General features: G+C 39.5%; 3 protein-coding genes across 4 annotated transcripts; 1 reads left to right on the plus strand and 2 right to left on the minus strand.

Annotated features, from left to right (window-relative positions):
- The first annotated feature begins 1,096 nt into the window (after positions 1-1,096).
- LOC114148062 (uncharacterized) lies at positions 1,097-8,101 on the plus strand. The gene is made up of 8 exons (XM_028022982.1): positions 1,097-1,744; positions 2,474-2,527; positions 2,605-2,913; positions 4,069-4,377; positions 5,216-5,530; positions 5,598-5,747; positions 5,832-5,894; positions 6,847-8,101. Exons 1-7 carry the CDS (start codon positions 1,714-1,716, stop codon positions 5,873-5,875), a joined length of 1,212 nt encoding a protein of 403 aa, XP_027878783.1. The 5' UTR covers positions 1,097-1,713; the 3' UTR covers positions 5,876-5,894; positions 6,847-8,101.
- A 5,227-nt stretch (positions 8,102-13,328) lies between these two features.
- LOC114149244 (glutamic acid-rich protein) lies at positions 13,329-17,285 on the minus strand. 2 transcript variants are annotated; one of them, XM_028024935.1, is made up of 7 exons: positions 17,158-17,285; positions 16,895-16,934; positions 15,173-16,810; positions 15,027-15,093; positions 14,565-14,931; positions 13,734-13,853; positions 13,329-13,653 (listed from the first exon to the last, which is right to left on the minus strand). In XM_028024935.1, exons 1-7 carry the CDS (start codon positions 17,158-17,160, stop codon positions 13,537-13,539), a joined length of 2,352 nt encoding a protein of 783 aa, XP_027880736.1. In that variant the 5' UTR covers positions 17,161-17,285; the 3' UTR covers positions 13,329-13,536. The 2 variants fall into 2 exon arrangements, with proteins under 2 accessions (XP_027880736.1, XP_027880727.1); XM_028024926.1 differs by having other exon boundaries at positions 14,565-14,934; positions 17,158-17,284.
- A 114-nt stretch (positions 17,286-17,399) lies between these two features.
- Positions 17,400-22,074, minus strand: dnase1l1l (deoxyribonuclease I-like 1-like). Its single transcript, XM_028024948.1, has 8 exons — positions 21,778-22,074; positions 21,598-21,686; positions 21,436-21,522; positions 21,217-21,338; positions 19,737-19,849; positions 19,439-19,596; positions 17,672-17,768; positions 17,400-17,594 (listed from the first exon to the last, which is right to left on the minus strand). Exons 1-8 carry the CDS (start codon positions 21,916-21,918, stop codon positions 17,514-17,516), a joined length of 888 nt encoding a protein of 295 aa, XP_027880749.1. The 5' UTR covers positions 21,919-22,074; the 3' UTR covers positions 17,400-17,513.
- Positions 22,075-24,545: the final 2,471 nt, after the last annotated feature.

A 24,545-nucleotide genomic window follows, 5' to 3' on the forward strand; every position in this document is an offset into this window, starting at 1 on the left:
ATAAACATGCATTAAGAGAAACCAGGTTCATCTTCGTGACAGCCGTGAGAAGAACACACCCTATTTTATGTGGCGGCTTGATGAGAACAAATTGTTTTTATCTAATGCTGAATGATGTATGTTTTGATCGTTTGTCCAAAAATGTTCATACACTTTGGAGCATTTAGTCACATTATAAGCAGACGTGACTAAATTAGTGCATTTGAATGGGATTTGAGGTGCTGGACCAGCACAAAGCGGTGAATGATTGTGAAATGAAGAAAATAAAAGATTCCCTAAATTTAAAAAAATAAAATATGAAAGGTTCAGCATGCAGCTGCAACTCTTTTGAGGCATGTCTCCACTTTAGTACACTTGGAGGGTAATGTAGCTAAATCAATTTGGAAGGAAACTGTCTATGATAATCAGTATTCAGGTCTTCCTACATTTTCTTAATGCGATCTAAGTCCAGACTTTGACTGGTCCAATTTAATATCTGAACAAACTCTGATGTAAACCACTCCTCAGTAGCTGTGTGCTTAGAGGTGAACCTCCCCTCCAATCTCAAGTCTTTTTTTAGTCTGACCTAATTTTAGCTTTCCTGCACAGGTCAAAGATGACTTTATCCATTTTATTGACCATATCTTTTAATTTGTGTTGAATTTGCATTTTAATGATTCATTCCTTTTATGTGTTCCTAAATGTTATACTCTTATTTTGTAATGGGATTGTAATATGATTGCATGCAAAAGCATCTCAAAATCTCAAATAATACCGGATTTATGACCAGACAGAGACTTAAAGAGAAAACAAAAGCAACTGAGCTGGATTAGCAGTGGTTTCCAAGAACTGATGATGTCATCAAGATTATGTTACTGTAAAACATGTTCTCTACTTCCTCATTGTTGAAATGTAAGCATGACAGTCATGTATTACAGTCACGAGACAGCAGCAGTGTCTTCAGTCAGAGGCTTCTTTACAGTCATTGCAACATTGACTGCTACCAGAGATCCTTCCTCACAGCATTGACAATGACTCTTAAAGATACTTAAATGATATGAGTTACAACATTTAAATCAATATTTAAAACATAAGTTTTTTTTAATTTAATTGAATTCCAAGTCACCAGCTTTACTATATTTTCTCAGGCTTTATATAAGTGCTTTATACTAGTAGGCGACCTGATTTAGCCTTAAGATCCAATAACACTATGTTTCCATATGCAAATTGCTCATATCTTGAAAGGTTGAGTGTTACTCCATATTTTATGAGAATATTGTTATTTTAATCACTTGGAATTTGAAGCCACGCCTCTTTGCGTGCCGAGCCTCCGGAAGCGGGAAGCTAGCAAAGCTCCGGCTTCTGCGAGCAGGGAGACGTTGTGGTGTACTTGGCTTGTTGCTGACCTCTGTCTGCCGCAGGGAAAAGGGCTCCCTTCGGCTCGGAGCCAACTCAGCTGCAGAAGTGTGAAAGCCACACCGGGATCATTAGAAAACTCCTCCAACTCCACTCTAGCGCAGCGTTTAAATGTGAATAAAATCTATTGATTAGCCGGACGATGTCTCCGAGCTTGCTCGCGCTTCGTGCGGTAACCGTTGGTGACCGTTGGTTAGCCGTTAGCTCCTCGCCCCGCGGTGTCCTCTGTTGCTCCGGTTAGCGGATGTTTTCCAGCATCTGTCGGCGGCTCCGTCACCAGGACAACACCCGGACGTCCGATGGGAGGCTGAGGGAACAATGTTGAGATTCCTCCGTGTCGTTTTAACAGGTACGGCGCCAGCGATTAGCCAAGCTTGCTGGCTAGTTAGCACAGTGTCGCTTTTTTTATACGTGATTATGCAACGTGATTACCAGCGAACATTTGAGCTTTATTTAACATGCGTGTTTTCTTTTTAAAATTTATTTAATAAATATTTTATTGGTAGATGTCGTCAACCACTAAGTTAGTTAGTACTTAATTAATTCGAGTTTTTGGGAAACCACTATAGCTGAAATTAAGTAAGTCTTGGTTTTTATTAATATGATTATTATTTTGGTACTGTACTGCCAATTTTATTATTATTGTCATTATTGTTTTTTTTAATATCAAACTTAATTTTATTTCTTGTTCCATCACTTATCTATGATTGTTGTGAAGGACTTGGTCAGCTGAAGGTTGAGGTTGTGGTAAATGTGCTATTATATAAATAAACTTCCACTTGACTTCAGTTTAACATATGAGGACATCATAAGTGCGTATTGGCAGTGTATGATGACATCACAGTTGGTAAACAAGGTATCCACTGAAAGAAAGTCGGAAGATTGACTTATTGAAACTCCCCAAACCTATAAATTAGTGTCAAGTCATTTGCTTTGCATCAATCCTTCATACTGAGTATGCATATGGCAACAGTGGAAAGGAACATCAAAAGTTAACCATGTTGATGTAAATAGATGTTTTCTATGGCTTTACAAAGACATGGATCTGTAATTCTGATTACTTTCTCTTCCTCTATAGGCCTGTTGGGTTTTCTGTTTGATGGAGTTGGAGCTTTTGGTGTTGGGACGTATGGTGAGCCTGGGATTACTGCTATGAATCTGCATTCATTGTGGCTCATGTCTCCTAAGTGAATTTTCTCTGATCCGCAGGTGGGGTGAGAGTAGTGAACGGGGATCACCACTGTTCCGGTAGAGTCGAAGTAAACCTTCACGAGAAGTGGGGGACGATTTGCGACCATGACTGGGATATGCAGGCAGCTAGTGTGGTGTGCTCGGAGCTGGGTTGCGGCTTCGCTGAATCCGCTTCCAGTGGCGCCGAATTTGGCCCGGGCGGTGGACTGATTGCTTTGCGCTCCGTCCATTGCAAAGGGCATGAGTCCAGCTTGGTTCACTGTGATGCCTTCATTAACAGGAACTCCATTTGCACCCATCAGAATGATGCTGGTGTGAAATGCTCTGGTGAGACATTGATCTGTTGACATAGTGTTGATTAGGAGTGGGAGCAGTTTAGTGGGGTGTAAACACATTAGAAGACATGGCTGGCAATGAAAAAATACAGGTCAAAGTAACAACATTGTGTTCAAAAATGCTAAGGACATCTGCAGTTGAAACCAGATGTTTACACATGCTGTGTGAAAAGACTTGTAATCTTGTTTCCCCCTCACTGTCTGATGGTAAATCAGACTAAATTTCCCCTGTTTTAGGCTGGTTAGGATTACCAAAGTTATTTCTATTTGCCTAACATCAGAAAAAAGAGAGAGTGAGTTTATTTTACTTCCTTCACATTCAGAAGTATACACACATTTGTTTTTTATTTTGTAGACTTACCTTTTAAACTACATAAGTTGGGTCTTTTAGAGTTGCAAACCATGCAGAAGCTTCTCACAACAGTTTCCTGGAATATTGGCCCCTTCCTCCTAACGGAGCTGGTGTAACAGAGTCTGGTGTGTAGGCTGCCTGGCTCAAACACACTTTTTATCTTTGCCAACAAATTTCTTGAGAATGAGATCAGGGTTTTGGGATGGCCATGGCAAACCCCCACTCCCTCGGTATAGTCTGTTACCTTTTTGCCACTTTCTAACTAATATTTATGTAGCTTTAGCAGGGTTTTCCCCAGAAAACTTGCTAAGCCCAGTGGTCGAGGCGCTAGGGCAGAAATTTGTCTGTGTTTTTGAGCTAAGTTTTTCAAAGTTGTCAGGAAATTTGAAAATATCACTTGGTAATTATGTGTTATTGGAAGACTAATACCTGAACACCAACTATAAAGTCAAACATAAAATAAATTTAAAATACCGTAAATAAACAATGCTTAGCTTGGTGGGGGCACAAGTAAAGCCTGGTGGCCCGCCAGGCTTATAATACAGTGATGGAAACCCTGGCGTTAGGGTCAGTGTAGAGTAAGCACTAGACATTAGACTCCTTGGCTTTTGTCTTGAGATGATGCTTTATTATTTCCTCATTATGTACTTGCCTGTGAAATATTGGGATATTTAGTTTTGTCTGATTTAATGCCAGACAATGAGGATTCAAATGATTATGCATCTTTTTACACAACGTAGGTAAACATCGGGTTTAATCTGTAATCAGTGAACTATGTTGTTGTTTTTCTCACAGGTACTCTAATGGAGCCCAGGCTCTCAGTGCTTTCACCTCACTTTGTGTTTTCTGCTGGGGAGTCTGTTCACTTCTACTGCAACATTCAACCACGTGACCGCGTCAGCAACGTCCACCTGTACAAGCACGGAGTCGAGACGCCGCTGGTCACACAGAGCGCAGACCCGACCCAGATCGGAGTCAGCTTGGTTCTGTCTGATGTAGAAACTTTTCAGCAAGGCAGCTACAGCTGCCAGTACAACATTAAGGGTGGTTTCCCTCCCCACCGGATCACATCTCCAACCAGCCATCCTGTTAATATTACTGTGGGTGAGTATTAATCTATGTCTTACTTATACAAATATTTTAATCCTCATTTTTGTTTTTTCTATGATGAACTGCCTTGAAAGTTTTTCCAGTTTACGTTGCAACTGCAAATTTCTTTGCATTTTTAGGATTTTAGGTGATTGGGCAAAGTCAGATTTATAACATAGAAGGAAACAATGTACGTTCTCAGACTTTAAAAAATAGAAATCTGACAAAAAGCATACATTTGACAATAACGTCTTTGAATAAAATCTAATGCAGTTATTTTTGCTTCTGAAGTTGCACAATTAGGAAATGAGGTCAGACTTTGTTGAATTTAATGTCAGTATAAATACTGATGTTTCCTTAAAGGCAACATCATCTTGTGTTTTATTAAGTTAATAATCTAAGCTATTTAAAAGTGGTTCAACTTGTTTGTCTGTCCACACAAATGAATCTTCTGGCGCAATGTTTAACTCCTAAAAGAAACTCCTGGCTGTTTTGACGCAATCTGATGACATAGGTTTCAGTTTTGTGCAACGCTGCCCCCTATGTGTTTATCGTGTTTAAAACAACGCTACTTTGCGTTGTTGTTTGCATTTTCTTAACACAATATGGCGGAGATATTTATTTTTTATAAAGACTCAACTGTGTGTACAAGATCTTGGCATGCTAAGCCATTAGCTTTTGCTTTTGCTCAGCTGAGATGAATACTTTTACAGAATATTGTTTGGTATTTTGTTGTGCAGCTTAACGTACTGTTTGTATGAGAAACAATTTACCAATTTGTAATGCCAACTACTTATATCCTCAAAAAAGTTTGTACCTTATCTGTAATTCATTTTCCGTGTTTTACTGGCAGTTGACCTCTTGACTCCCCATCACTGGTACAACACGTCCTCTGAGGCCCCGACCGGCTCCGTCATCAAAGGCGAGGGTTTTAACATCACCTGCTCCACCCCGCGCCAGTACCCCGGCGCCTCCTTCCAGCTCCGCCTGGTCCGCTCCAACGGCACGGTGCGCCAGTCGCTCCCGGCCGTCTCCCAGTCTGTTACTTTCACCTTCCCCAATGCCCAGAGCTCCAACGAGGGATACTATTACTGCCTGTATCGGGTCCAGCTGGACGGACGCACGTTTGTCTCCAGAGAAAGCCAGCCGCTACCTATAGCCATTAAAGGTAAGGCGGTGATGAACGCAAAAATGGGGAATCTTGAGTTTTGAGAAATGACTCTGCCCACTTTCAGATCCTGACCCGCTGCTGAGCCCCATGGTGATCAGCTGGCTGGTGTCCGGGGTGACATTCGTCATAGCCGTCATCATTATTTTTACTGTGGCGAAGGTAATGTGTAACAAGGAGAAGAAGCCCTCTGAATTAGAGCGGGAGACCAGAACCTGTGAGTCAACTTTACCATCAAAAGACTAAATATATCTATAAATCCTCATGAGATTTAGAGTGAAAGATGTTCTTCTCTTCACAGGTGTGGACAACACGTATGTTGCCTTATCAGTCAACAAGCTCTGATGGAGTGTGCAGATAACAGGTGCTTGTGCGCAAAATTTAGCATGTTTTAGAAATGTTTAAATTTGTAAATGTTGGATTTTTGTAAATGTCTGGATTTTACCTCATTATGTTTAAATAAATGTAAATTATTACACCTTATACTTGAAAAATTGAACCTAAAACATGTTAATCACACTACCTGACTGTTTCATTCTTTCATTTTAACCCAAGCCCTTTAACATGCTGCAGCTTTAAGTTAAAGAGTTAGCTAATGATAGCCATCAGGCAGCTCTGCGTTGGATAATCCCAAGAGCTGGACTGGATGTGACTATAGGGGTTAGTCCTTCAGTGTGACCTTTGACATACTGTAAGTGCCCATTTTAAACAAGCTGTTGTTCTGATCCTCACTTCCTGTGATTGTGATATGAGCAGTAGCTCCATGTTTCTGATTATTTAAGTACAGCTCAGCTTAACACAGGTGATTTCCTGCTCCTAAATATCATGAGTTGCAAGGACTACCTTTGAATCTAGTAATAATTTCCTGGTATTTCTATTAAAGGGAGGAAAATATAGGTAAATATATTTATAAACTGTCATAATATGTTTATAATATGACCTTCATTTGATTTCAATATGGATTCTGCTTAATGAGGACCAAAAACTGTTGAAATATTCTTTGATTTAATGCCGTTTAACTAGTTTAGCTCTTATTGTGTCTCTTATGGCACATAAGAAAAGTTAAACTTAAACCTAAAGTAATTTGTAAAGAATAATTTTCAAAATGTCTGTAGATGTGAAAGGCGAGTTCAGACGTAACAAAAATAATTACAGCAATAGTTTCAGTAAAAGGTGATTCTAGAAATGATTAATCTTATAGATAGCTGACAAAATGTGAGAATGTAGAACAAACACAAATACATTTTCAGAGCAGTTGGTAATTTTTTTTTTGCTTATTAAATTAAGTGTTTAAATTTCTGTCCTTATTTGATCAGGTTTAACGTTTGGACATCCAAAAGGCTCGGATCGTCTTCAAGCACATCCAGCTGCAGGAGACGGCAGCAACTAGATACTTGCTGCTCGCCACCTGCTGGTGACTCCTGGAACCAGTTTACAACCGAGACTTCTATTCAGCACTTCCACTGGGAAGCAGTTTTGAGACTGTACTGGCTTTTTTACTCTTACTGGAAAACAGTGGATAAGATTAATGTTCAGCACCATGTTATTGTAATGTGCAGGCCGGCAGCCATGTTGGAGCAGCAGTAGCATGTGTGTTTCTACGGTCCTGTTAAAGCCATGTGAGCTCAGAGCCGGAGGCTGTCACTATCTCAGACGTACCTTAAATCTGTGAAACGAGCGAATACGTTTCTGTGTTCTATACAGAGTTCAGCAGCTTTGTTCCAGATAACACTAATAACAGACTGCTTAATGATTAGATACCTGCCCTCAGAACAATGATCCTTAAAGGATTTATTTATACAATGTAATGTACATAAAGACTAACACTACTATGCATTTTCATCAGTTTTTTTTTAAATAATGCACTTGTTTTTGTAAATAGTAGCTGTAGTTGGTTAAAATGCTGAATTTTTGTGTGCAAATTGTTAGAAAATCTAAACATGTTGCTGATGGTACTTTTCTTTAGAGCAAACTGCAAAATAGAAAGCTTTTTTAAAGACATCTTGTGGTATGTGGTTCATTTATTTTTGTATACATTATTTATCTCGACACTTTTGTTCCTGAATAAACGACTTGAAACTCTAAAATGCTTACATATGCAAGCTCTTTATTATATTATGAAAACCAATTACAAAACAAATTACAAACTGGATAGATGGGTGATGTGGCACAGAAGTGCTGCACATTGGAGCAAAGCATAAACTTGTAGCACTACAGCTTGTATTGAGCAATTTTAGAAAATCTCCATGTACTTATTGAATGCAATTTGCAGTTGTATCAGAATTGATAGTAAAACACAGGCACTTGAATTTAAGTCTGTCCAAAATATTAATTAATGGCTGCGAGCAAAATGGAAGCATCAGTACTTGTTTGACAAACATTATTAAATTCAGCCACACTGAAAAATGAGTTAAATCAAAATTATGTACAATGAACAAAAGTGTGTTATCGTCAAAAGTCTTTGAGTAATATTTGCTCTGCAGTGTTTAAATATGCAGACATTAAACCGGGAACTTCAGCGGTTACTCAGGTGGAAGTTTCTGATTTTTATTACAAAACTGATTTTCTTTTTTAAAAAAAGGACAGAGCTGAAATGACAATTTAGATCGCATAACTACACTTTAAAAACCCCAATATTTACCCTATTTTCCCCAAATCCATAAGATTGCTAAAAATATTTCTTTACTATGCTCTACCTTTAGACCAATGATCAACAAAATAGCAGCAGGAGCTTTGAAGGATCATACAACCCAGCAATTATAGGATCAACAGAGAACCATCACCCGTATATGACAAAAATTGGGTTTGTTCTGCAGTTTGACTCAAAGAGGTGCTGTAGTGAAACTTGGTGAACAAGAATGTATTTTACCCTTGCCTGTACAGTCATGCAAAAAAAACAAAAGACATTCCTTTTAAATCCAAAGGGTAAAGGGGTCTAGCTCACATTTTTTCCCCCACTTTGGTGTCAGTTTTCGCTTAAGAATAATAAAATGGAACCGCTTGTGGTTTATCGTGCAGTTTTCTACTCTTCGGTTTAGATTTAAGTTGTTTTAGAAGAAGTTTAAGGGAGAACCAGAAGGTGCAAGCTCTTTTTTTTTTTTTTGTTAACCACAGCCGTAGCAGGTAGGTGCAAATAAATTTCAGCTTAAAAGAAAAAAGAAAAAGCACAAATATTGCATCAACCACAAAGACAGCAAAGTCTAAAATCCCCAAAATTTTAAATACATCCATCAACTGTAGATGTAAAATAAAGTATCTCATCCCTCGACATCAAATCAATTAGAATAAAATCACACTATTCCTTGGATAGGCTCGTTTGTCTCCATGTTGGAGAAGACCAAGTAGAGGAAGGCTGCCAGAGCCAGGAAGAAGACGAACTGGAGCCACAGGGGGATCAGGCGGGACGATTTCTGTGCCTTTGGTTTCTCTGGTTCCGACTTCATGGGCGTTGGTTTGGCATACGAGTTGCTGCTGTAGGTGGACGGAGTGTCGTACATGTAGGGCCTGAAACAACAAGTCAGGATGCGGCTGAGAATTGGTCATGTGTTGAATTAAATCTCCAGAGCTACCGGGAATTTACCTGATAAACAGCTGGTTCATGACACGGTTACACTAATTCAGTTTACAATTTTAGTTTCCGTGCACTGATGTTCTTCACTGATCAGTTAAATGAAGTTAGGTAATTCATAAATGTGAAATCTGGGTTGGAGTTGAGAGCCGCAAAAACACAAACTTTGGCAATGAATACAATTTATAAATGGTTTGCACTTGCATCTTTCTTTTTTGCATAAATGTAAGAAAAATAGTTTCCACAATCTCTTGAAACATGTCAGCAGATCATTCAGCCTGTAGGAGAGCGAGACTTTGCAGAGCTGCAGCCATTCAGGGTTTCTATGCAATTTTGGAAATGTATGAAATTCACTTCAATCAATTTTCAGGTCTAGATAAGTATTGCGATTCATTGCCTTTCATTTTCTAAATAAAAATAGTCTCCTAATGCTTAATAAATGATGTAGTTTTAATTTAGTCAATGTAACTTTGACATTTATTAAATTTTTTCATTTTACATGTTTTTCCCCACACACACTTACTAGATTCAAAAAATAAAATGCCAAATTACCACTACTTCAGACATTTTGGTTGAAAACAAATTGTCAACTGACACTTTTTTGAGTTTTTACCAAAAGTATAAAGACAAATTTCACAATGTTTAAAAAAAAAAAAAATCAAAAAAATCAACTTTTGGTCCAGGAGATAAAGACTCTGAAATGAAGCTGATTCATATGCAACCTTTTAAAAATAAAACTTGCTTAAAGAAGTGCATCCAAATGGCACAAAGTATAAAATGACTTAACATTTTAAAAAATAATTTCAGAATAACTCACACAGCAACGGAGGTTTGCAGAAGAAAAAAAATGCTACATTACAGCAGCTGAAGTGAGGGTAGGATATTTCACAGATGTACTTACTCATTAACCAAATCCCTTCCTCTGTATTCAGGCCTGGAACTTGAGTAGCTCGAGTAGGAAGTGCTGCAGACAGTCATATAAAAGTAAAAGATTCAAAGGGCTTTTGAAAAAATAAATTTAAAAAAAATCCCAATTTCAGGAATCGCCGATTCTGACTTACTCATGTCCATATTCCCCCTCAGCCCATTCTCGTCTGGATCTCATGTAAGGCCCCCTATAGCAACAAGACAGACTGGTTTGTAATGGCTAGCCCGATTTAGTGAAGTAAATACAGTTCAAGAAAGAAAACAGAGAAACCGACCCGTCTCCAGAGATCTCACTTTTGGTCTGAAAGAAGATGGAAACAAACTGTAAGCACTGAAGTTAAACACAAGTGTTGGTGTGAAGACAGCACATCTACGCTATAAGCAGCTTCCACTGTTGAGCTACATGCAGAGCTGTTGTTCAGGGTGCTTGGCTCAAATTTTCAAAAATAATCACATTGCTGACTTTTATTTGGAAAAAAATGTTAAAGTGCACTTTGCACCTTGTAAATAAGCAGTTCCACAAACACCTGAGCAGAGGGAGGGGAGAGATACTTACTGGTGTCTTGTAAACATAAGTGACTTCCTCCTCTGTAAGAAAACACAAAAATCACATTGAATATAAGGTTTTCCCACAAATATACTGTTCAGAAGTATCAGAGACTTCACTGTCTTGAATTTTCTAATGGATAATCATGTAGTAATGCTTAACATGTGCTGTAGTTTTTACATTGATAGGTAGGTATAAACACAACACTTTTGTTTTTGCACCCATTGTGCATGAGCCCAAAGACTTCATCCACATGCACAAAAGGCCTCGTTCTTTCAAATATGGTTCACCAATCTGTCTTAATCAGGGTTAGTGAGCACTTCTCCCTTGCTGACATAATCTGTCACAGTCACATATCAAAATGAGGATTAGACAGTATGATGACTTCACGAGAGTGTAGCCACAATAAAAGGTCACTCCGACCTGCAGTTTTACTAAATTGGGGGTTTCCAGATACTGAAAGCCATTCAGTATCTGGCGTGACTTAAATGTGACTCTGGTCAATAAACCAAACAGACATCAATCAGGTTGATGATTGTGGCCTGTGGAATGCTGGTGCCCTCCTCTTCACTGTAAGGTTCTTGGATATTTGCAGGACCTGGAACATATTGTTGCATACGCCGATCCAGAGTATGGTGACAAGTCTGTTGAGTCTGCTGGTAGCAGAAGAATTGGGATGTTTTCAGCTTCCAGGGATTGTGTACAGTTCCTTGCAAAATGGAGTCATCAATTACCATCTCCAACATGAGGTTGTGGATGCATGGTCCAAACAACTGGATCTTGACATTGTATCTGTTCTTGTATCAATAAAATGCAACCGACCCATACCATAACCCCACCATCACGATGGTGCCTCTCCATCAATCCAGCTCCAAACATCTCGTCCATTGATTATAATAGCATCAGATGGATCATGTGTCCGATTCCCGACTCCAATAGCTGTCTATATGGCCAGCCAAAGATTTAAAGAGGAGTGGCAAAAGCAAAAGGGGTGGATTAGCAGTTGTTGCCAACAAACCTAAAGTGTAAATCAGTAGATTATATTTCCTTTTCGGGGTTAATACAGTAATTTTAATTTAACTGAACTTTTTGAGAGAGATCGATATTTGGATGGCCCACTGCAATACTGTGTGCATTTGGATGCATCGTGCAGCCCTAAAAAGTACCAAGAAAAACCTGTGATAAGAGAATTAAACTTTTACTACGTCAAACCTTATGGACCCAGCGTATAAAACTAAATGAGTCTATAAAGGACTGTTTACCCTCCTCTCTGTAATAGGTTTTATCAGATGATGGTTTAGCTTTCTTCCCCTTGGCCATGGCTTCCTTCAGCTTCTTCACATACAGATTCCTGGTAGTTCCTGAGAGCACGAACAGACATCACACACAAACCAACATTAGCAATGATGAGCAAGCCTGCAAATCACACCAAACACTTCAGGGGTAGAAACTTCACACACACAGACAGACGGACGGACGAACAGGGGGCCTGCCGAGGTCCACTGACGGTGATTCACTCACCAACCACAGGTCCATGTTTGATCCCGTACTCATCCAGCAGGTCGCTGATTTCCTGCGGAGACTTGTTATCCAGCGACGCCATTTCGATCTGTTTTACACGGTTTCTGTCTTTGGTTAAAATTGGCTATTTTTTTCGAATTTGTTGGCGGTTGAGAGTAGTTTAGTTTCTTTTGGCGTCAAAAAGAAAACCAAATCGACTCCTCCTACACGCGGGAGCTCGATTTCTGTGCCGGCGAGCCGCGGCGAAGTCGTGCGCGTTCAGAGCCCGTATCCCGCCCTTTCGGAGTTCATACCAGACACAAAACAAACGCCCTCCCTGACAATTTGCGCACAACTTCCGTTTCTCCCGGATTTTTCTTTGTTGAAATTGTTTTCAGTGTCTTACGGAAGCAGCGCCACCACCAGGCAAGTATGAGTATGTTACCCTTTATACAGTAAAACCAGAGAGGCGGTTTGAATTTGACTGAATATTTTTAAGAGGTGCATGGTTTTGTGTCTGGTCTGTTTCTGTGTCGCCCTGCGACAGACTGGCGACCCCAGTCGCACCCATCAGAATGATCCATTTTCTAAAACCCCACAGGTGTTAGAAAATGGATGAATGGATGGATGGATTTTTAGAGGTGAGACTGTAAGGCCATAAATACAGTATTATATGTAAAATTATGATTGTACCAATAAACACTGCACGACAGACTTTCCTGTAAAAGCGGTCAATCTAACTTTGGCTATAGTTTATCACCTACAACATGTAGCCTATTTTTTTCTAATGTTTTTATTTTTTGAATTATTACATTTTAAATCTACCCTCACAATTTTATGCTGCACAGAAAGAAAACCTTTCCATTCAGTGTTTGGTTTAGTTAGATTAATCTCACACAAGAAAGCAGTGCAGTGCCAGAAGCAATAGGTGTGGTTTTCATTGTCTTCAGGTACAGAGAGGTTTGATTAGTGAGCTATTCTTTGCCTTTGTTTGCTCAATGTGTGGCTGGCAAGCACAGAGATGCTTGTGTTATGTAAGATAAACTTACGTTTTTTTGTTATTTAACAAGAGAAATGTGTATTTTTGCCAGTCTTCTTCCTGACACTCGGTCTTTTAAATGAGGTCTGTTGGCCCAAGCGTGTACCCAAACGTTGCAGGACACCGCCCCTCATCCAGAACCCTGCTTTGTTTTGTTCTTTCGATTCATATTTGTATTTGGTTTGAAATGTTCAGCTCAGTAAAGGAGATTCATAAATTCGGTTAACATTTCAGCATTTTAATTCACAAAGTCATTACCACACAATTCATTAAAAAACCCCATTTTTTTTAGTTATATTTTACATTTATATATTTCCAAAGTAAAGGTCACCATTGTAAACAAAAAAATAACTTTAAAGGTAGAAATGCATATGTGTACAGAGCTTTTTTTTTTTCAGTCTTTATAACCACAATGAGCTGCAGCTCTAAAAGAAGAAAAACGGTCTGAGCCAGTCGGGTTGGTCTGTGGCCAGGCAGAACATCATCAGCCCCGTCGCCGTCAGCACTCCCAGCGTCACGATCATCTTCAGTGTGCTGAAAGCCTGAGAGAGCAGCGGACAGTCACTTAGAAAATAAGCTTAAAAGGAAACACTCTGGGTAAAGACCTTGAGTAAATACACACCTTGCGTGTTGGCGTGCAGGTTTGTGTGTCAACGACGTCTGCCGGGCTCTGATGCTGCTGAACGATTGGGGGACCAAACACAGGTTTTATGTCCAGGTCTTCTTCAGGCTCCTGCGGTTCCTAGTTACAGACAAATCAGTCAAAGTTATGTATTTGTCACCTAATGTGGCCTTCCTACATTTTGTCACATTACAACCAGAAAGTAAATATGTGGGGCTGAGTAGTATAACTGAGAAGTGGAGGAATGACAGAATTTTAAGCACACATTGTGAATCTGCTAGCATACAGCTGATTAATGCAGCACTGTAGATTAAACATGACTGGATGTATGAGATGTCTTGTTTATGTACAGTTTAATTTATAGAATACAATAGGATAGAAAAATGTTTCGCTTTGGTTGTTTTGCTAAGGATGAATGCAGCTCTGTGGATATATTACAGGAGTCTGTAGATAGCATTACTGCACAATAATAAATTAATTGTACATATTTCGTTTTGAAAGAGTAGAAATTGGATATGTAAATATGCACATGGAAGATTTTTGAGTGAGACAGTTGGAGGAACTGGGTATAAGTTTTGTTTTTTTATGTTTGATTATTATGAGGTCTTTTTGTTTGTTTTCTTCTTATTTGCTTATTGTTTTGCTCTGACATTTGACATGTTTGAAATAAATATAGATTTAATTCCATTTTATATTAAATCCCACTTAAATCTAAGTTTGTGGTTGTAACAGATAATATGAAGCAGTCCAAGGTCCATGAATGATATTGCAAGGCATTGTTTGCTCTGTCCTTCTGTGGTGTGCCGTGTAAGTGAATTAAGATCTTCTTACATCAGATTGTTCTGCAGAGCTCGAGTCTTCAAATTGTTCCCCAGAGTTCAGGTCCTCCTCCTTATTTTCAGATTGTTCTGCATAATTCAGATCTTCCTCTTTGTCTTCAGATTGTTCTGCAGGATTCAGATCTTCCTCTGTGTCTTCAGATTGTTCTGCAGGATTCAGATCTTCCTCTGTGTCTTCAGATTGTTCTGCAGGATTCAGATCTTCCTCTGTGTCTTCAGATTGTTCTGCAGGATTCAGATCTTCCTCTGTGTCTTCAGATTGTTCTGCAGGATTCAGATCTTCCTCTTTGTCATCAGATTGTTCTGCAGAGCTCAGGTCTTCCTCCCTGTCTGAGGAGCTGCTGACTGAGTCTCTGTCACTGCTGAGAAGCAAAAATCAAGCAGAAATCGTTTTTGTTTCACCTGCCATGCTTTGCTTTACAGTACACGTTAGCACTGACAGAATTTTACCCACCTGTCCGTTTCATAATAATTCACTTGAGATAAGGGGTCTGCACAAAACTGAACTTTTATCTGCCTCTCTGAAAAACACGAACATTTGGAAACTGATCAGTTGTTTATCACACAAGGAGAGACTGACTCTGTGTTCTGGACACTGACCTTCTCGCCCGTTCTCGTCATCGCTGTTGTCGTAAAATCTTTTGAAAGCTTCGATTCTCTGCTTCATCTGCTCAAAGTTTCTCCTTTCTTCGTACTCGTCCTCCTCCTCCTCTTCCTCTTCCTCCTCCTCCTGCTGTCCATCATCAGTGAAGTCCTTGGGTTCAGTATTGAAGAAGAAGCTGTCGTCGATGGATCCTTGGACGAACGGACTTGCTGGTATCGAGTCTTTCTTCTGCACCACAGAGTAGCTGTTGACATCTTGATCCGGACACTGATTTCCCCCTGAATTTGGTGATTCTGTCCCATCTGTGTCCTCTCCACTCAGGAAGAATTCATACAGAAAGGTTTTGGTTTCTAACTCACCTAACCCTGAGCTGAGGAACTCAGCAGGATCGTATCTGTCACGCCCAAAGCTGCTGTCATCAGAGCCGCTGGCACCAAGAGATCTAATGTTCTCCAGGTTTGTGTTGTGTTCAAGGAATCGGGTTCTGGACTTATCTGAAAATACATCACTGGATCTTCTCAGTGGCTCTTCATCATCACTGGAGCTGTAGGAGTCGCTCTCACTTGTCTTCTCTTCATCGTCAAAGCTGGTCCCTCTCAACAAATGCTCTGTTTTCCCTTCAACTTCATCTCCAGCTGCTTCATCCAGGCTCATCATCATCTTCTCAACATTTACTTCTATATCTCTGCTGAACAGGAACTCTTCCTCCTTCCCAGAACCCTCCTCCTCAGACTCGTGGCTTTCAGTCACGGCTCTTTGCAGGCCTTCTTCCTCCCTCAGACGAGGCGAGGCGCTCCGTGCAGTGGCAGCATTTCTGCCGTATTCACCAGAGGAAAAGTCTGAGGGGTAATCTGCAAAGCTCTCGCCTGCCTCCTGGTGCTCCTCGCCAGTGAAGTCTGACATTTTCTCTTCGTAAACCTCACCATCCACTTCAGAGATGAGATCCTGCAGATTCTGGAGAGATATGCAGGAGAACTCCAAACCAGAATCTGCCGGATCGGCAGGGCCGGGTTTTTCTTTCTCTTCCTCTTCAGTTTTCACACCTTCGTAGTCGGATTCAGAGGAGTCCGGGTCGACTTCTTGTTCCTCCTCACTCTCAGGACTTTCTGCAATGTTCTCATTTCTACATCCGTTCTCCTCTTCATCACTGTGCGCCTCTTCTTGCAGGTTGTTGCTGACTTGAAGCTCATCAACATCTTCCAGGATCTCAGAGTCTTCATCCTCCAGGATCCCATCCACTGTTTTATAAATTAACTTCAGTGTATCTTCATCTTCCTCTTGGCATTCAGCCTCCTCCTCTCCATCTCTTCCAGAGCAGAAATAGCTCCGTTCTTCTTCTCCGTCAGAGCTTGGGCATTCATCGTCCTCTGGGGTTTCATTGCTAAAACGGACCCGGTTAAGCCCCTCTTCATCATTTTCCTCATCAGTCTGCTCTTTGTAAGCGTTCTCATCTGAGTTCAGTGCGTCTGCAAGGGGGCCCTCCAACAAAGCTGCACCTTCTGCAGATGCTTCCTGAAGCCGAGCCTCGTCGTTCTCTGTCTTTGGGTTTTTGTTCTGTTCCTCCTCGCTCCTCTCATCAAAACAGAAGCTCTCAAAGTCCAAATCTCCCGTGGAAAACGAGGGAACTGAACCCTCTGCAATCAGAAAAAAAACATCTCAGTGAAATCCTACAACATAAAAATAATGATATTGCTACAAAAATATGTTTTTTTTTTTACCTGAAAATGCATCAGTGAGAAGATCAGCAAAGCCCTCCATCTTAACAAACACAAATCAATGTTAAAGCAGGATTTATATGAAGACTAATTTAAATCTGTTGTAACAGTCAGTCTGTCTCTAAAAAAAACAACCCAAAAAACAAAGACAGCTCAAAGTAACTCCTCTGCTTTGGCTGCAAGTGACTTCCTGTCGAACAGATCGAGCATAAATTCACACACAGCCACTGAAATATTTTGCTGAAAAGCAACTAAAATGAACTCACCATGAAAGATGAAGATGGAAGAAAATCTCTTTTGCTTTGACTGAAAAGTAAAACCTTAAGACTCAAGTTGTTTGTGTTTGTCTTTTGCTGCTGTAGCGCACCTTCATGAGCTCATGAAATGATGTCAGCTTTGATGTGGGTTTGGTTTCAGAAGCACAACACAAACTCCAGCAGACGAAAACGCTTCATGCAGAAACACTGTTCGCTGGTGCCACTGTGACGAGGAGCGAGACTAAAAGCACCAAAACTGTTTCTCTTGATTGCTTTATTATTATTTTTTTTAAATTAAAAACAGGAGAAAAAAAAAATTACATTTCAAGTTAAAATAAGTCTTGTTAGAGGGGATGTGCTGTGACCTACAGCTCGTTCCTCAGGAGGTAGCGGTGAGTTGGCCTCAGATCAACTTCAACAGGAAAATGATCGCTCACCTCAAGAGCCTGAAGGGACGAAGTGACGCAAATATTATCACTCTACATGCAGAGATGAACTAAAATCAGGCATTTCACATGTTTACCTCTTGCTCTGTAAGATGGAAGTTTTCCTTGAAGTTAAACACTTGAGCTGAACCAGGAACTACGCCAGAAATAATCTCCCGACCGTAAACAATGATCCTGTGTGGGAAAAAAGGCAACATTGACCATCAGAAAAAGAAACATGGAGACTTGCACACCTCTCCCTCTGACCCAGACTGCTGCAGAATGCCTTCATTATTACTTTAATCGGACTAATTTATTTCTTTATTCTGCAGATGATAAATGAAGTAACACAGCTGCTTCAAGACAGAAATACATTAGCTTGTGACTTTAAACCATTTGTCACAAAAATCCTAAAAAAAAAACAAAACACTCTTTTTTTTTGCTTTCATTGTGTAATGTGCCACGTAATGTGTTTTTTGTAATCAGTGTCTAATCACAGGACACTGAGTCTGACTACACTGGTAATGTTTTTATCCAGTGTAGCGTTTTGTTTTCCATCTAAAGTTCTCTAAAGTTCTTGCACAATTTGTTTTGCCAAAACTGTCAGTGGGAACAATTCCTGATGTCACCACCTGGTTCTGGACTCAAAAGAGAGGAACCACCAAACATCCAGTGTCCTGATGTCCGGGAATTGAACCCGCGACGGCGACTCAAGGCCTCCAAACGTGGGTCGCACCATCCCCTACGCCACCACAGCACAGCCCAATTAAAATGAGTTTTAAGAAGCGATTTCAAATGATCCAGGCTGTGGGCAGATCTAATCTGGAAAGGCAGATTATTCCATAGAACAGGAGCAGCAACGGAGAAAACCCGATCTCCTTTTCTCTTAAGTCGAGTCGGAGGAACATTCAGTAGCAGCTGATTTTTGGATCTTAAAGTTCTGGACACAGAATGAAGTTTCAAAAGATTCTGAAGATAAGGAGTAAAATTAATTGCCGACTGACTTTTTGAAGGCTGACGTTTTCTCTTTTCCAAATGTCCTCTAGGAGTTGAACATCAAAAAAGTGAATAATGGTGATGATGATATACATTTTTGCTTGTATGGATATATCTATTGAGAATGCACAACCAATTAAAATGTCCAATTTGTGAACAACTATACATTCTACTTTTGAGTGAGAAAAAAAACTATAAATATAAAACACCCCCCACTCTCTATGCAACAATGCATAAGGTAAACATTTTATTTAGCTCTTACATTTGACACAGATATTTAGAAGGACAGAAATAAGAAGATAGGAAAAAAAATTAAATTATTAAAATAAATGTGACAAGCTAGTAAAGATTCATACAAATCTGTCCCTCAAGTGATAATATTGACTTTGATCAAACCATATCTCTCCTCACTCTTTTCTTTTCCCATCAGCGTTTGTGAATTTATTTTGTTACATTAAATCTGTATTAAGCTTGAGCATCAAAAGGAGTGAAGCTGATCAAAAGTGTTATTTAAATTTAGAGCATTAAAACACACGTCTCTTAAAATCTAACAAGCTACCACATATTGCACCCAAGCAAACACTGCTGAGATTGGATACATTTATAGCCTATTCCTTAAACTGAGAAAGAGAGAGATTGACCTTTTGAAAAGGTCAATCTCTTTGTTTGGTTTGATCTTTTTATAGTTGCTAAGTGTGCAATTAGAGATCACCGCTGAAGAGGAAGCCACACTTCAGACTGATTACAGATGAAACTGAAGTGACGAGATTCTCCATGCATGCCTGTAGCAGCGCAGTCATCTCTAGTGACAGAACAGTTATAGACCTCTGGGTGTGTGTGTGTGTGTGTGTGTGTGACGCGGCCCTGACCTGTCGTAGGCACACCGAGTCTTCTCTCTGACCGTCGTGTCCTGCTCGTCTCCAATTAGCCAGTGAAATCCGGGATCGTTCCGGAGGCGCACAGCCTTCCACCCTTTAACGGTGACGTAGCTGCAGCCTGCGTTTAGGTCCCCCAAGATGATCACGTTCTGGAAAAGAGGAAGCGAGGCATTGCTCATGAAGTGTATGTATAGAGAAGAGAAACCGGCTTGGATCAAGGTGTTTTGGCTAAAAACAGAACCGAGTCGGATAAAACTGATGCTGATGATAACGGCGAGGTTTCACCTACCTCAGTTTTCCATTTCTTGTGAATCTGCTTGACCACACCGTACAGCTCATCAATCTCCTGCATGGCTGTTTTTGGACATGTGTGTTGCCCAACAAGGACAAAATCCTTCACCACTAGAAAAGAAACACATTTAGCAAATGATTTACTACTTCAGATCTTCTAGATCAGCATGTTTATGTTCAGAAGGCCCCACATATTTGAAGATATAAGTCATTTTATTTTGAATTTTGCTTAAATTAATGTGCCTTTTCATCTGAACGTCATTTTAGATGAGTTTTATCTTTATGCCGTACAATATTATATAGCAGGTCTGTGAGCCTTGAGCAACAACTTCCTGATTAAGGAAGGAAGGACACCCTTGAACGTTTTCTTCACATTTTGTCAAAATACAACCATAAATTAGCTACAACATATTTTATCTGGATTTTATATAACAAACCAACACAAAACCTCACTCACTGAATAACAGCAGACTGGATCTTCATATGTTTTCAGAGTGACATTACATTACAGCATAAGTTATGAATTTACGGTGGCTTTTTAATACATCGTTATTAGGAGGAACTAGACGAAACTGCATCACGAATAACCTTGAATATAACTCAAGTCATCTCTGATGATTACCTACAAGGAAACATCTGTGCTTAGCAGGAGTCAAACCTTCTGAAAACTGTTTTTATCATTCCAGAAGATGTTTGCATAGCTTGAACAAATTGTCTTTATCCTGTTCTGGTTTGGAAAAAGTCAGAATTTATGTAAACTCTGTGATAAACCATCTTATGACCAGGTAGTCCATACATCAGATATATTTGTACAGCTACTTTTTGTCATATTACTAGGCTTCATTTCATCAGACAAATCTTAATGAGCAAATACAAGATGCGGCTTAATAATGATTAGAGTTTAGCTAATTTGGGTTTTGCACCAGGTTAGTGATCCTGATTACACCAGCAGGTTCGCCTCTGATTGGCTCCAAAACAAACAAAATTAAAATAAAGGTTTTAGAGCGATTTGATCAACGTCTGGTAAATCTAACTGAGATAACTGGGCAGGTTGTTCATGCTCAGATTTAGAGCATTTTCAATATGAAGCCTTGGTGATTAATATTAGTAAATATTGCAATAGTAATAAGGTAATTCTCATTGTGACCTGTAGCATTTCCTGCTGTTTTACATAAAGCCAGGTTGTTTTGGGAAGCTTTTTGTCCTTTAATGAATGAAATCAACATGTGAAAACTGCTTTTGTGTTAACCCAGATCATCCTTCTCTGACAATAACAATTTTTGATGACTTTTATGGAGCTTTTCTGAACTCTCAACAGATGTTTTACAATGAAACCAGTCATTCCCATTGACATGCTGAATGTGTTTTAAATCAAACAAAAAAGCAAAAGCAGAAGAAACTCATAGGGGGGCGAAAACGTTTTCTTGACAGTGTGTATGTGAGGTTTGAATAGGCTCTTATTTTGCTGTGTTTCTTACATGTAGTGGGGGAGTGAACGCGGATGACAAAAGGCTCTCTGGAGAAAACGTCAGTCTCATTGGTTCCCTCTCCCTCCAGTTTAGGATGCTGGAAGCACTCCTTGACCTTTAGCATATTATTCCTGCAGATGATCACAGAAGAGAGATCTGTGAGCACATTTCTGGTCCAAAGCTAATTCTAACAATCAGATCCAATTAACTTCTAATTGGCTGAATTACTTGTAAATGTAGACGTATTGCTCTTTGTAGCTCTTCCTGCCCATTCGTTCACTTTCCTCAGAGGAATAGGAGTTGGATTTGTCGAATCTGATGACAACAACATCACAATGTAATAAATATACTGACTTTCTCACTTCAGACATCTAATCTTCCAGTTTGTACCTGTTAAGATCCTTGACCAAAGCTTGTATTGCTTTCCCTTTAGAGTCCCGGACCTCCTGAATGAGGCTCAAGTCGCACCGAGAGAGGATCTTGAGGACAAAAGTAAAAGAAGAACACAGGTAGATCTATCAGACGCCTGTTTTTCCTCATGTAGTTTGTTTTAAGCTCCCAGCAGAGTACCTTCAGTAGAACTCCCATCACCCTCTTGTTGTTTGCCTTGGATTCACCGAAACTCTGAACATTGAAAGCGCAGATTTTCAGAGAAGATGTGACGCTGAACGCGCACAACCCGACGACAAGCAGCAGCCCGGCGGTCTTCATCTTACAGACGTGAGTCGTTCTGTGAGTTAACGTGGAGTTAACGAAGCTGCAGAGCTTCACAGCGACTCTGTTTACCTTCAGCGAGAGGATTACCAGCAGACTGACTTTAAGGACCCATCTCTTCACTGGTGCATTTGGGGAACATACAGGTAAATGTGGTGGTGAGAGACGGGGGCTGTGCGCTGTGGATGTGCTGCGTCAGTGGATTTTGAGAATGGAGTTTCATCTGGAACAGTTACAACAACTAGAACACAATAAACAATGGGGGAGGAGCTTTGTCTCTAAAGTTTGAGTGTTATCAGACAATAGATGATGCTGGAGGTTGCACCTCTTCGCTTCAGGAACGATTACATGGAAAGAGCTGCAGCATAATGCAACCACGGCTGGTAATAAAGATACATTTTATGTTTTAGAATGATTTTACTGCTGCCCAAACAGAGGAAAATAAACAAAAATCATAAATAAACCAGAAGAGTAATTAAAACAATCTACATAGACACAACACTGAAGAATAATTGATGCTTCTGCTAAATAAACTGAGTTTATTTCTTGTCTTTAGTGAGTAAACTGAAGGATGATAACCTAATTTAAGCAACTATTTAGAAACATTCAGAAACACTCTCCCACTTACCTATTTCAAGCCTTAGAAAGCGGAAACATGAACCAAAAACGGGGTCATTTAAAGAGAGAAGTGTGTGTGGTTTTGTTCATCTGTTCTGTGTGTCAGTTCCAGTAAAAACCAGTTCACCACCACTCTTATCTCGCTGACACAACGGCATCTTCCTGAATGGACTGTTTGGACGTTTTGTCATGATGTCAAGTTGGGGTTTCTAAAGTCACAATCTTTACCTGATCTTAAGAAATCTGAATAAATTTGAAAATATTTGCAAATAACATTTTTAATGTAGAATATTAATCTAGACAATGGCGGTGGTATCACTGTGGTGTTGTGGTTTTCTTTTGTGTTTGTAGTTTGGTCCTTTCTTCTGATTTAATAATGTTCAAAAGGTCTTGCCGTATTTACATTTAGAACATCGTTATTACCAAAAAGTTGATGCCACAAATGTCCTTTTTCTGATGTTAGATGACAGGAAGGTACTGAGGTGAAGAGACGGTTACATTTTAGAAAATAAAGTGTGGCTGTAGCGACATGAACAACTCTAGAAATCAAACTCAAACTACTCTGGCTGGATAGATGTTTGCCTAATATTAAAAAGATGGTTTGCTAATTAGACCATCCCACCAACCTGACATGTCTTCCCTATCAACTAATATGTCAAAAAACAAAACAAAACTGTTTTTCATTTAAATCTCAAGTTTTTGCAACCTGTGTCGGTTTTGTGAGGATTTGTTTGCAATTCTTGTAAACTAAAAGCTTTCAATAATCTCATTCTTACCCGCTGTGGCGTGACTAATATTTGTCCAAGAGATTTTCTCTCATGAGCAGAGGATGTCTGCAGCTCCTCCAGAGTTGCACTGTTCTTCTTGGCTTCTTCCTCCTGGGCTGTCATGTTAATTTAGATGGACGGCCATGTCTTGTTCTCAGATGATAGACTGGAAGAAGCTCGATGAGACGTTCAAAGTTGTTGACTCACCGCTTGCTTAAAGCAGAAAACTTTCTCTCTGTGTTTCTTGGTTTTCAAGATTTTTCTTCAGTAATATTCTCACTGCATATCAGTGAAAACTGTTTCACTTAGAAACAGTTTTAAACATACAGATGGACCCTATTGTCTACGTTGGTCACTGCTGAAATTTGGTTGAAATCGAGTTAATTTAGGGGCATCAGACTAAAAGCTGCTGAATATGTCAGACTTTTTACATTTTAATTTATCAGAAACTTTGAAAATCCCGTATCCTTTCTGCTCAACTTCACAATTAAATTTGTGGTTTTTCCACATAAAATCTCAATAAAGTACGTTGAAGTTTGTGGTTGCAATTGGGACAAAATGTAAGCACACTGCATGGGGAAGGAAAACATTTGCAAGGTGCTGCATATATTGAATTTAATAATGTAAAATGTAAATATTTCTGCTCTTAAGACAAATTCAGATTGAAATAATCTGCAGTGAGGCAGCTTATTTCACCTTTACAAGAGGTTTTGATTTTATTGACTGAATGATTGATAATTTTTTCCTTCCGGTGTCTGGATGTGATTGGTCAGATACTCAGAACCACTTCCTCAACTCCAGCAGCAGCGCTCAGAGATTTTAATCGTTAGAACGAGTTTGCCTGATGAAACCCTGTGACTGAAACATTACTCAGCAAAAATTACAGGTTAGGGAGAGTTTTGTTTGATTCCAGGAAAAGTAAACAGTTAAAACTAATCTTGAAATGATCTAAACACAACCCTGACTTAACCAAGATTTAACCAAGAAGTCTGTTTCTGAAAGAAAATGTGGAAAAACAATGTGAAAAAGAGCATCAATAAAAGAAAACAAAACTTGCATCTCCATTTTATTAAAACATATTGATAATTATTTATTTTCTTCTGAATGCTAAATGAAAAAATCTTCAGTAAAAATATTTATTACAGTAGCCATGCCTTCATGTTTTCACTGTTTTTTTTGATGATTTATGGTGATGAGCTCCAAGTTTTTGAGGTCGAAAAGCCTCCTTGCCACCACCAT

This window comes from Xiphophorus couchianus, chromosome 1 (assembly GCF_001444195.1).
Source record: "Xiphophorus couchianus chromosome 1, X_couchianus-1.0, whole genome shotgun sequence".
Classification (NCBI taxonomy): domain Eukaryota; kingdom Metazoa; phylum Chordata; class Actinopteri; order Cyprinodontiformes; family Poeciliidae; genus Xiphophorus; species Xiphophorus couchianus.